This window comes from Triticum urartu, chromosome 7 (assembly GCF_003073215.2).
Source record: "Triticum urartu cultivar G1812 chromosome 7, Tu2.1, whole genome shotgun sequence".
Lineage (NCBI taxonomy): Eukaryota > Viridiplantae > Streptophyta > Magnoliopsida > Poales > Poaceae > Triticum > Triticum urartu.
The window spans coordinates 416,081,783-416,094,748 of NC_053028.1; the positions used below are offsets into that span (position 1 = coordinate 416,081,783).

Genomic DNA, 12,966 nt, shown 5'->3' on the forward strand with positions numbered 1-12,966 from the left:
AAGACTTCCCGGCTGTCCTCGACAAGGTCAGACCGACTCCAGTATGGGAGCAGCGACAGCGGCTCGTCGGCAGTAATGGTCGCTCGGTGGCCCATAGACCTCAATGTAGTTTTTATTATGCTTGATGTGATTTGTATCGATGAATCTTTATAATAAATCTGATCCTTTTCGAAAAAAAGATATGTGTGTGGTATTTTATGCTCTCGTTTCAGTGCACAGATTTTTCGGGGTATCTTGGCGTCGGTGGACCGACCCGGTTGTTTATGGATAGCTGCCTTCTAACCGAAAATAGTCGGCGGGGGTATCTTGGCCAATCCGCACCAACCGGCACACACGGAGAGAGCGAGAGAGCAGAGCAGAGTGCGCGCAGAAGAAACTCGAGAAAGCATTTAAGAAGCGAGACCCCGCAGCAGATCGAACGGAAGTTGTCACCCAGCTCCACCAACTTCTTCCAGGCCAGCCAGCTCAGCTCTCCCACACACACTCGCTGTCAGATCCCGAGAATGGCGGTCGCCGCTCAGCCGCTGCTGGCCTCCGCGCTCCTCGCGCTCCTCCTCGCCGCCGTCTCCGCTGCCGATACTAAGAGTACGTCTCTTACCGTCTCAATCTCACCCCTTGCACGATCGGTTCTGTGTTGCTGTCGCCTGCTGCATTTCCTTAATTTCTGCTTTTCCTACTGAGGGTGCACTCCGGTTGCCGACCAGGTGTTTGGATCTGAGCTCTAGCTTCAGCTGTCCTGCGGCGCACGCAGACGCCGGCCTTGAGGTCTTCGTTCGGGTCGTCGAGCTCGTCGAACGCCATATCAGGGTCGGCATGGATCTCGAGCCCGGCCATCTGTTTCTGTTTGTTAGATATAGAATGACATGTTGGTGACGGTCTACTAATTGTTCTTGAAATCCAACTACTAGAAGCCTTTGTGAATTCAGAGTGTGTGGAAATCCAACGACACAACTGTTAATCCTTGTTATGTAACTCATCTACACATCACTTATAATACACTAACAAAAATGCGGAAATGTTGCTTAATTAGCGTCCTGGCAAAAAAAACATGGTTTCATTATGTTTTCCCTAGAAAATAAATTGCTCTTTAGTGTGCTCAGCACATCTATCAATCATTTTTACAAACTGTAGAACACCCAGGATTTTCTGCTGCTGTTTTTAGAATCCAGATCTGGTCATGTAATTTTTTTAAGGCTAAACGTAGTTCCCCGTCAGATCGTTATGTTTTGTCTTGTTTGTGAACATGCAAAAGCTTTGCATGTTGATGTATCAGAATAAGAAATGTGCAACCAAACAGTAGGTCTCCGGCAATCAACAACATCCCAACCATCACAAATGACGATGTCTGTGGAACCTATTGGCTATCCCCAAATCAGCCATATCGTTGATCCTGTCATTGTAGCTCTGTACTTCTCAGCTTATCTTGTAATCTACGTGTATTCTGCTCCCTCCTGATATGCAAACAGAGTCTGTGCCTTCCCTTTGGGCATTTGGCCTTGGGTGTACTGGCCTGATTTTGAAATGATCAAGTAACATTGCGAAGGCCGCTGATTGTTAATGATTCTTTTATAGTGCTTGTATTCCTAGCGTGTACCTATTTGTGTCCGCATACTGTGAACTAGCTCTGATTTTTAGTTGCTTATCTATCATTTTTGTCCTGCAGAAGGTAGTTGCTTTACTATAGAGAACTAATAATCCAATCTAAGTAAAAATCTCTGAAATTAGCTTAAGGCCCAAGCTACAAGATACTATATTGCTAACTTAGATGAGAAAGTTTCAAATCGAGAGGTCACATCCAACCTTTCCCAAACTTGGTGCTGGGTTGGTCATGTATTGTACGTAGATAACACACACCACCTCTTGCACAACTGAATGCTGGAATTTGTAGTATTCCTCAAATGACATCCTTGAATTATCTCATTTACAGATAACCCTGCCAATGAGCTTGTGAGCTTGATCAACTCCAACCGTACCGCCAGCAAGGCATCAAATCTTGCTGACAATCAAGGTCTTGGATGCATTGCTCTGCAGTACATAAAAGCATATAAGGGTCAGTGCGACCAGGTGGGTGGAAACAAGAAGCCTGTGGATTCCAGTTTCATTGACACATTTGCCCCAAATTGTGGTGTCCAAGCTGCAAGCCTTGCCAAGATCACTGGGAGGCTCCTGGCGTGCCAGCCAAGCTACCCGCCTCCAGCGCAGGCCTTCGACATGCTCATTGCTGATGAGAGGAGCCTCCAGGTACTGCATAGCAAGAACCACACAGAGGTGGGGGCGGCTGTCACCAGCACTTCTGGCGGCGGTCCGTATTTCTGGTGTGTCTTGTTCAGCAATGGGAAGGCCAACTCGAGCTTCACGGTAGAAGGGGGAGTTCCCAAGACTGCACATCCTGGATGCTTCAGCGGCAACAATGACGAGTGCAGTGGTGCCATTTCGACCGGTGTGGGTGCATGGACACTGGTGTCGGCCACTCTTTTTGCTCTGGCTGGCGCCTTTACTTTGTGAGCTTGTGCAGAGATGCATCGGCGCACCGTTCTTTTGCCAATTTTCAGATCTGGTAGAGCACACTAGTTGCAGTGTCTCTACTTTACCACAATTCTTTTGCTCCTTTTTAGCAGGTGATTTCTGTAAGGACTAAAAGGATTATGGTTTTCAACATTTGTGACAACGAGTTTACCTGTGCAGGTTGTTAATGCATTTGGTGTAACCGTTGGAGTTTCGCAGTATTTTTTATAGGAAGGCCATCATGCCTAGCTTAACTTTACCCAAATGATAAGTGACACACGTGTGGCATGAAGTAACACCGACCTGACGTTTTTATAACTAAAATTGCCATTAAAAAACCAAAAAACCGAGACTTGCCATCCAAACAAAGTTGGTATGCTTCACAATTAAAGTTGCCATTCCCGGATAACTAAATTTGCCATCCAAAAATGTCAGGGCGGAATTGCTTCGTGTCAGATACTTATCAGGGTCCTTTTACCCAAATGATAACTTAAACAAAACTTACATCGTCCACAGATTAGCAAATAAGCAGCTAGGGGATCATTGTCCCAATTATAACGTCGGAGCTAAATCCGGCAATCTCTCGGTAGGGTATCCTAGCTAGGCGATTAGACTGGATGGTAACACGAGGCAAGACTTTACCTAGGTCTGGGCCTTCACGGTCGAGATAATTGAAGGAAATATGCCCTAAAGGCAATAATAAAGTTGTTATTTATATTTCCTTATATCATGATAAATGTTTATTATTCATGCTAGAATTGTATTAACCGGAAACTTAGTACATGTGTGAATACATAGATAAACAGAGTGTCACTAGTTTGCCTCTACTTGACTAGCTAGTTGAATCAATGATGGTTATGTTTCCTAACCATAGACATGAGTTGTCATTTGATTAACGGGATCACATCACTAGAGAATGATATGATTGACTTGACCCATCCGTTAGCTTAGCACGATGATCGTTTAGTTTGTTGCTATTGCTTTCTCCATAACTTATACATGTTCGTATGACTATGAGATCATACAACTCCCGAATAGCAGAGGAACACTTTGTTTGCTACCAAACGTCACAACGTAACTGGGTGATTATAAAGGTGCTCTACAGGTGTCTCCGATCGTGTTTATTGAGTTGGCATAGATTGAGATTAGGATTTGTCACTCCGATTGTCGGAGAGGTACCTCTGGGCCCGCACATCACTATAAGCCTTGCAAGCAATGTGATTAATGAGTTAGTTGCGGGATGATGCATTACGGAACGAGTAAAGAGACTTGCCGGTAACGAGATTGAACTAGGTATTGAGATACCGATGATCGAATCTCGGGCAAGTAACATACCAATGACAAAGGGAACAACGTATGTTGTTATGCGGTTTGGCCGATAAAGATCTTCGTAGAATATGTAGGAGCCAATATGAGCATCCAGGTTCCGCTATTGGTTATTGACCGGAGACATGTCTCGGTCATGTCTACATAGTTCTCGAACCCATAGGGTCCGCACGCTTAACGTTCGGTGACGAGCGGTATTATGAGTTTATGTGTTTTGATATACCGAAGATAGTTCGGAGTCCCGGATGTGATCACGGACATGACGAGGAGTCCCGAAATGGTCGAGACATAAAGATTGATATATTGGACGGCTATATTCGGACACCGGAAGTGTTCCGGATGATTTCGGAGAAAATCGGAGTACCGGAGGGTTACCGGAACCCCCTGGAGAACTAATGGGCCACATGGGCCTTAGTGGAGAGAGAGAGGGCCAGCCAGGGCAGGCCGCGCGCCCCCTCCCCCTCTGGTCCGAATTGGACTAGGGAAGGGGGGGCGCCCCCCTTTCCTTCTCGCTCTCCTCCTTCCTTTCCCACTCCTAGTCGTGAAGGTAGTTCGGAGTTTATATGTTTTGATGTACCGAAGGTAGTTCGGAGTCCTAGATATGATCATGGAAATGACGAAGAGTCTCAAAATGGTCGAGACATAAAGATTGATATATTGAAAGCCTACATTTGGACATCGGAAGAGTTCCGGGTGAAACCGGGATTTTACCGAAGGGCCAGGGGGGTTACCGACCCCCCCCCCCGGGGGGGGGGTTAATGGGCCTTATTGGGCCCTAGTGGAGAGAGAGAGGGGCCGGCCAGGGCAGGCCGCACGCCCCCTCCCCCTCTGGTCTGAATTGGACTAGGAGAGGGGGGGCGGCGCCCCCCTTTCCTTCTCCTTCTCCCCCTTCCTTTCCCCCTCCTAGTAGGAGTAGGAAAGAGGGGAATCCTACTCCTACTAGGAGGAGGATTCCACCTCCTGGCACGCCCTCTAGGCCAGCCGGCCTCCCCCTTTCTCCTTTATATACGGGGGCAGGGGGCACCTCTAGACACACAAGTTGATCATTGATCTCTCCCAACCATGTGCGGTGCCCCCCTCCACCATAATCCACCTCAGTCATACTGTAGCGGTGCTTAGGCGAAACCCTGCAATGGTAGCTTCATCAACATCGTCACCACGCCGTCATGCTGACGAAACTCTTCCCCGAGCTCTACTGGATCGTGAGTTCGCGGGACGTCACCGAGCTGAATGTGTGCTGAACGCGGAGGTGCCGTACATTCGGTACTGAGGGTCGGTCGATTGTGAAGACGTACAACTACATCAACCGCATTGTCATAACACTTCCGCTTAACGGTCTATGAGGGTACGTGGACGACACTCTCCCCTCTCGTTGCTATGCATCACCATGATCTTGCGTGTGCGTAGGAATTTTTTTGAAATTACTACGTTCCCCAACAGTGGCATCCGAGCCAGGTTATTGCGTAGATGTTATATGCACGAGTAGAACACAAGTGAGTTGTGGGCGATACAAATCATACTGCTTACCAGCATGTCATACTTTGATTCGGTGGTATTGTTGGATGAAGCGGCCCGGACCGACATTACACGTACGCTTACGCGAGACTGGTTCTACCGACGTGATTTCCACACAGGTGGCTGGCGGGTGTCAGTTTCTCCAACTTTAGTTGAACCAAGTGTGGCTACGCACGGTCCTTGAGAAGGTTAAAACAACACTAACTTGACGAACTATCGTTGTGGTTTTAATGCGTAGGTAAGAACGGTTCTTGCTCAGCCCGTAGCAGCCACGTAAAACTTGCAACAACAAAGTAGAGGATGTCTAACTTGTTTTTGCAGAGCATGTTGTGATGTGGTATGGTCAAGACATAATGCTATATTTATTCTATGAGATTATCATGTTTTGTAACAGAGTTATCGGCAACTGGCAGGAGCCATATGATTGTCACTTTATTGTATGCAATACAATCGCCTTATAATTGCTTTACTTTATCACTAAGCGGTAGCGATAGTCGTAGAAGCAATAGTTGGCGAGGCGACAACAATGCTACGATGGAGATCAAGGTGTTGCGCCGGTGACGATGGTGATCATGACAGTGCTTTGGAGATGGAGATCAAAGGCACAAGATGATGATGACCATATCATATCACTTATATTGATTGCATGTGATGTTTATCCTTTATGCATCTTATTCTGCTTTGTTTGACGGTAGCATTATAAGATGATCTCTCACTAAATTTTCAAGGTAAAAGTGTTCTCCCTGAGTATGCACCATTGCCAAAGTTCGTCGTGCCGAGAAACCACGTGATGATCGGGTGTGATAAGCTCAACGTTCATCTACAACGGGTGTAAGACAGTCTTACACACGCAGAATACTCGGGTTAAACTTGGTGAGCCTAGCATATGCAGATATGGCCTCGGAACACTGAGACCGAAAGGTCGAGCGTGAATCATATAGTAGATATGATCAACATAGTGATGTTCACCATTGAAAACTACTCTATTTCACGTGATGATCGGTTATGGTTTAGTTGATATGGATCACGTGATCACTTAGATGATTAGAGGGATGTCTATCTAAGTGGGAGTTCTTAAGTAATATGATTAATTGAACTTAAATTTATCATGAACTTAGTACCTGATAGTATTTTTCTTGTCTATGTTATTATAGATAGATGGCCCGTGTTGTTGTTCCGTTGAATTTTAATGCGTTCCTTGAGAAAGCAAAGTTGAAAGATGATGGTAGCAATTACACGGACTGGGTCCGTAACTTGAGGATTATCCTCATTGCTGCACAGAAGAATTACGTCCTGGAAGCACCGCTGGGTGCCAAACCCGCTGTAGGAGCAACGCCAGATGTTATGAACGTCTGGCAGAGCAAAGCTGATGACTACTCAATAATTCAGTGTGCCATGCTTTACGGCTTAGAACTGGGACTTGAACGTCATTTTGAACGTCATGGAGCATATGAGATGTTCCAGGAGTTGAAGTTAATATTTCAAGCAAATGCCCGGATTGAGATATATGAAGTCTCCAATAAGTTCTACAGCTGCAAGATGGAGTAGAATAGTTATGTTAGTGAACATATATTTAGAATGTCTGGGTACCATAATCACTTGACTCAGCTGGGAGTTAATCTTCCGGTTGATAGTGTTCAATCACTGCCACCAAGCTACAAGAGTTTCGTGATGAACTATAATATGCAAGGGATGGATAAGACGATTCCCGAGCTCTTCGCAATGCTAAAGGCTGCGGAGGTAGAAATCAAGAAGGAGCATCAAGTGTTGATGGTCAACAAGACCACCAGTTTCAAGAAAAAGGGTAAAGGGAAGAAGAAAGGGAACTTCAAGAAGAACGGCAAACAAGTTGCTGCTCAAGAGAAGAAACCCAAGTCTGGACCTAAGCCTGAGACTGAGTGCTTCTACTGCAAAGGGACTGGTCACTGGAAGCGGAACTGCCCCAAGTATTTGGTGGATAAGAAGGATGGCAAGGTGAACAGAGGTATATGTGATATACATGTTATTGATGTGTACCTTACTAGAGCTCGCAGTAGCACCTGGGTATTTGATACTGATTCTGTTGCTAATATTTGCAACTCGAAACAGGGACTACGGATTAAGCGAAGACTGGCTAAGGACGAGGTGACGATGCGTGTGGGAAATGGTTCCAAAGTCGATGTGATCGCCGTCGGCACACTACCTCTAGATCTACCTTCGGGATTAGTTTTAGACCTAAATAATTGTTATTTGATGCCAGCATTAAGCATGAACATTATATCTGGATCTTGTTTGATGCGAGACGGTTATTCATTTAAATATGAGAATAATGGTTGTTCTATTTATATGAGTAATATCTTTTATGGTCATGCACCCTTGAAGAGTGGTCTATTTGTGTTGAATCTCGATAGTAGTGATACACATATTCATAATGTTGAAGCCAAAAGATGTAGAGTTGATAATGATAGTGCAACTTATTTGTGGCACTGCCGTTTGGGTCATATTGGTGTAAAGCGCATGAAGAAACTCCATACTGATGGACTTCTGGAATCACTTGATTATGAATCATGGGCAAGATGACTAAAATGCCATTCTCCAGAACAATGGAGCGAGCAACAGATTTGTTGGAAATCATACATACTGATGTATGTGGTCCGATGAATGTTGAGGCTCGTAGTGGGTATCATTATTTTCTCACCTTCACAGATGATTTGAGCAGATATGGGTATATCTACTTAATGAAACATTTGAAAAGTTCAAAGAATTTCAGAGTGAAGTGGAAAATCATCGTAATAAGAAAATAAAGTTTCTATGATCTGAGAGTGGAGGAGAATATTTGAGTTACGAGTTTGGTTTACATTTGAAACAATGTGGAATAGTTTCGCAACTCACGCCACCAGGAACACCACAACGTAATGATGTGTCTGAATGTCGTAATCGTACTTTACTAGATATGGTGCAATCTATGATGTCTCTTACTGATTTACCGCTATCATTTTGGGGTTATACTTTAGAGACAACTGCATTCACGTTAAATAGGGCACTATCGAAATCTGTTGAGACGACGCCTTATGAACTGTGGTTTGGCAAGAAACCAAAGTTGTCGTTTCTTAAAGTTTGGGGCAGCGATGCTTATGTGAAAAAGTTTCAACCTGATAAGCTCGAACCCAAATCGGAGAAATGTGTCTTGATACGTCTCCAACGTATCTATAATTTTTGATTGCTCCATGCTATATTATCTACTGTTTTAGACATTGTTGGGCTTTATTTTCCACTTTTATATCATTTTTGGGACTAACCTATTAACCGGAGGCCCAGCCTAGAATTGCTGTTTTTTGCCTGTTTTAGGGTTTCGAAGAAAAGGAATATCAAACGGAGTCCAAACGGAATGAAACCTTCGGAAACGTGATTTTCTCATCAGATAAGATCCAGGAGACTTGGACCCTCCGTCAAGAAAGCCACGAGGTGCTCACGAGAGTAGGGGCGCCCCCTAGGGCGCGCCCCCTGCCTCGTGGGCCCCTCGAAGCTCCACAGACGTACTTTTTTCTCCTATATATATCCACGTACCCCCAAACGATAGGGGGCGGAGCCAAAAACCTAATTCCACCGCCGCAACTTTCTGTATCCACGAGATCCCATCTTGGGGCCTGTTCCGGAGCTCCGTCGGAGGAGGCATCGATCACATAGGGCTTCTACATCATCATCCAAGCCCCTCCGATGAAGTGTGAGTAGTTTACTTCAGACCTACGGGTCCATAGCTAGTAGCTAGATGGCTTCTTCTCTCTTTTTGGATCTCAATACAATCTTCTCCCCCTCTCTCGTGGAGATCTATTCGATGTAATATTCTTTTTGCGGTGTGTTTGTTGAGATCGATGAATTGTGGGTTTATGATCAAGTCTATCTATGAATAATATTTGAATCTTCTCTGAATTCTTTTATGTATGATTGGTTATCTTTGCAAGTCTCTTCGAATTATCAGTTTGGTTTGGCCTACTAGATTGGTTGTTCTTGCCATGGGAGAAGTGCTTAGCTTTGGGTTCAATCTTACGGTGTTCTTTCCCAGTGACAGAAGGGGCAGCAAGGCACGTATGTATTGTTGCCATCGAGGATAACAAGATGGGGTTTTTATCATATTGCATGAAACTATCCCTCTACATCATGTCATCTTGCTTAAGGCGTTACTCTATTTTTAACTTAATACTCTAGATGCATGCTGGATAGCGATCGATGAGTGGAGTAATAGTAGTAGATGCAGAATCGTTTCGGTCTACTTGTCTCGGACGTGATGCCTATATACATGATCATACCTAGATATTCTCATAACTATGCTCAATTCTGTCAATTTCTCAATAGTAATTTGTTCACCCACCGTAGAATACTTATGCTCTTGAGAGAAGCCACTAGTGAAACCTATGGCCCACGGGTCTCTTTCTCATCATATCAATCTCCATCACTTTATTATTGCTTTGCTTTTACTTTATTTACTTTGCATCTTTATACCAAAAATACCAAAAAAATATTATTTATCAACTCTATCAGATCTCACTTTCGTAAGTGACCGTGAAGGGATTGACAACCCCTAAGCGCGTTGGTTGCATTGAGCTATTGTTTTTGTGTAGGTACGAGGGACTCGAGCATAGCCTCCTACTGGATTAATTCCTTGGTTCTCAAAAACTGAGGGAAATACTTACGCTACTTTGCGGCATCATCCCTTCCTCTTCGGGGAAATCCAACGCAGTGCTCAAGAGGTAGCAAGAAGAATTTCTGGCGCCGTTGCCGGGGAGTCTGCGCAAAAGTCAACATACCAAGTACCCATCACAATCCCTATCTCCCGCATTACATTATTTGCCATTGCCTCTCGTTTTCCTCTCCCCCACTTCACCCTTGCCATTTTATTCGCCCTCTCTCTCTATCCCCCTCTCTATTTGCATCTCTTGCCCGTTTGCTCTTGTTTGCTCGTGTGTTGGATTGCTTGTTTGTCGCGATGGCTCAAGATAATACTAAATTGTGTGACTTCACCAATACCAATAATAATGATTTCCTTAGCACTCTGATTGCTCCTCTTACCGATGCTGAATCTTGTGAAATTAATACTGCTTTGTTGAATCTTGTCATGAAAGATCTATTCTCCGGCCTTCCTAGTGAAGATGCCGCTACACATCTTAATAGCTTCGTTGATTTGTGTGACATGCAAAAGAAAAAAGATGTTGATAATGATATTGTTAAATTGAAGCTATTTCCTTTTTCGCTTAGAGACCGTGCTAAAGCTTGGTTTTCATCTTTGCCTAAAAATAGTATTGATTCATGGAACAAGTGCAAAGATGCTTTTATCTCTAAGTATTTTCCTCCCGCTAAGATCATCTCTCTTAGAAACGATATTATGAATTTTAAACAACTTGATCATGAACATGTTGCACAAGCTTGGGAGAGAATGAAATTAATGATACGTAATTGCCCTACTCATGGTTTGAATTTGTGGATGATTATACAAAATTTTTATGCCAGATTGAATTTTGCTTCTAGAAATCTTTTAGATTCGGCCGCGGGAGGCACTTTTATGGAAATCACTTTAGGAGAAGCTACTAAACTCCTAGATAATATTATGGTTAATTATTCTCAATGGCATACTGAAAGATCTACTAAAAAGGTGCATGCGATAGAAGAAATTAATGTTTTGAGTGGAAAGATGGATGAACTTATGAAATTATTTGCTAATAAGAGTGTTTCTTCTGATCCTAATGATGTGCCCTTGTCTACTTCGATTGGGAATAATAATGAATCTATGGATGTGAATTTTGTTGGTAGAAACAATTTTGGTAACAACGCGTATAGAGGAAATTTTAATCCTAGGCCTTACCCTAGTAATCCCTCTAATAATTATGGTAATTCCTAAAACAATGCTTATGGAAATTATAATAATATGCCCTCTGATTTTGAATCTAATATTAAAGAATTTATTTCTTCGCAAAAGAATTTTAATGCTATGATTGAAGAAAAATTACTTAAGATTGATGATTTGGCTAGGAACGTTGATAGAATTGCTCTTGATGTTGATTCTTTGAAACTTAGATCTATTCCACCTAAGCATGAAATCAATGAGTCTCTCAAAGCCATGAGAATTTCCATTGACGAGTGCAAAGAAAGAACCGCTAGGATCCGTGCTAAGAAAGATGCCTTTATAAAAGCGTGTTCTTCTAGTTCCTATGAAAATAATGATGAAGATCTAAAAGTTATTGATGTGTCCCCTATTAAATCTTTGTTTTGCAATATGAATCTTGATAATTATGTGACTGAATATGATCCACCTTTACGTAGAAGGCGTTCTAAGAATTCGGAATTTGTTGATCTTGATGCTAAATTTGATAAAAGTGGGATTGAAGAAACTAAAACCCTAGATGTTGCTAAACCCACTATTATGGATTTCAAGAAATTTAACTATGAAAATTGCTCTTTGATTGATTGTATTTCCTTGTTGCAATCCGTGCTAAAATCTCCTCACGCTTATAGTCGAAATAAAGCGTTTACTAAACATATCGTTGATGCCTTGATGCAATCTTATGAAGAAAAACTTGAATTGGAAGTTTTTATCCCTAGAAAACTTTATGATGAGTGGGAACCAACTATTAAAATTAAAATTAAAAATTATGAGTTTTATGCTTTGTGTGATTTGGGTGCTAGTGTCTCTACTATTCCCAAAACTTTGTGTGATTTACTAGATTTCCGTGATTTTGATGATTGCTATCTAAACTTGCATCTTGCGGATTCCATTATTAAGAAACCTATGGGAATAATTAATGATGTTCTTATTGTTGCTAATAGGAATTATGTGCCCGTAGATTTTATCGTTCTTGATATAGATTGCAATCCTTCTTGCCCTATTATTCTTGGTAGACCTTTCCTTAGAACGGTTGGTGCAATTATTGATATGAAGGAAGGGAATATTAGATTTCAATTTCCATTAAAAAAGGGCATGGAACACTTCCCTAGAAAGAAAATAAAATTACCATATGAATCTATCATGAGAGACACTTATTGATTGCCTACCAAAGATGGCAATACCTAGATCTATTCTTGCTTGTTATGCCTAGCTAGGGGCGTTAAACGATAGCGCTTGTTGGGAGGCAACCCAATTTTATTTTTATTCCTTGCTTTTTGCTCCTGTTTAGTAATAAATAAATCATCTAGCCTCTATTTTGGTTGTGTTTTTTGTGTTTAATTAGTGTTTGTGCCAAGTAGAGCCGTTGGGAAGACTTGGGGAAAGTCTTGTTGAACTTGCTGTAAAAAAAACAGAAACTTTAGCGCTCACGAGAACTGCTGTCATTTTTATTTGGAAAGTTCTATTTAGTTAATTATTTTGTCAGATGATTAATAGATAAATTCTCACGTCCAGCAATTTATTTTAGAATTTTTGGGGTTCCAGATCTTGCGCTAGCTACAGGTTACTACAAACTGTTATGTTTTTGACAGATTCTGATTTCGTGTGTTGTTTGCTTATTTTGATGAATCTATGGCTAGTAAAATAGTTTATAATCCATAGAGAAGTTGGAATATAGTAGGTTTAACACCCATATAAATAAAGAATGAGTTCATTACAGTACCTTGAAGTGGTCTTTTGTTTTCTTTCGCTAACGGAGCTCACGA

The 12,966-nt window shown here is 42.5% G+C and overlaps 1 protein-coding gene across 1 annotated transcript; it reads left to right on the forward strand.

The window, feature by feature from the left end:
* The first annotated feature begins 308 nt into the window (after positions 1–308).
* Positions 309–2,719, forward strand: LOC125523283. The gene is made up of 2 exons (XM_048688335.1): positions 309–585; positions 1,928–2,719. Exons 1-2 carry the CDS (start codon positions 504–506, stop codon positions 2,503–2,505), a joined length of 660 nt encoding a protein of 219 aa, XP_048544292.1. The 5' UTR covers positions 309–503; the 3' UTR covers positions 2,506–2,719.
* Positions 2,720–12,966: the final 10,247 nt, after the last annotated feature.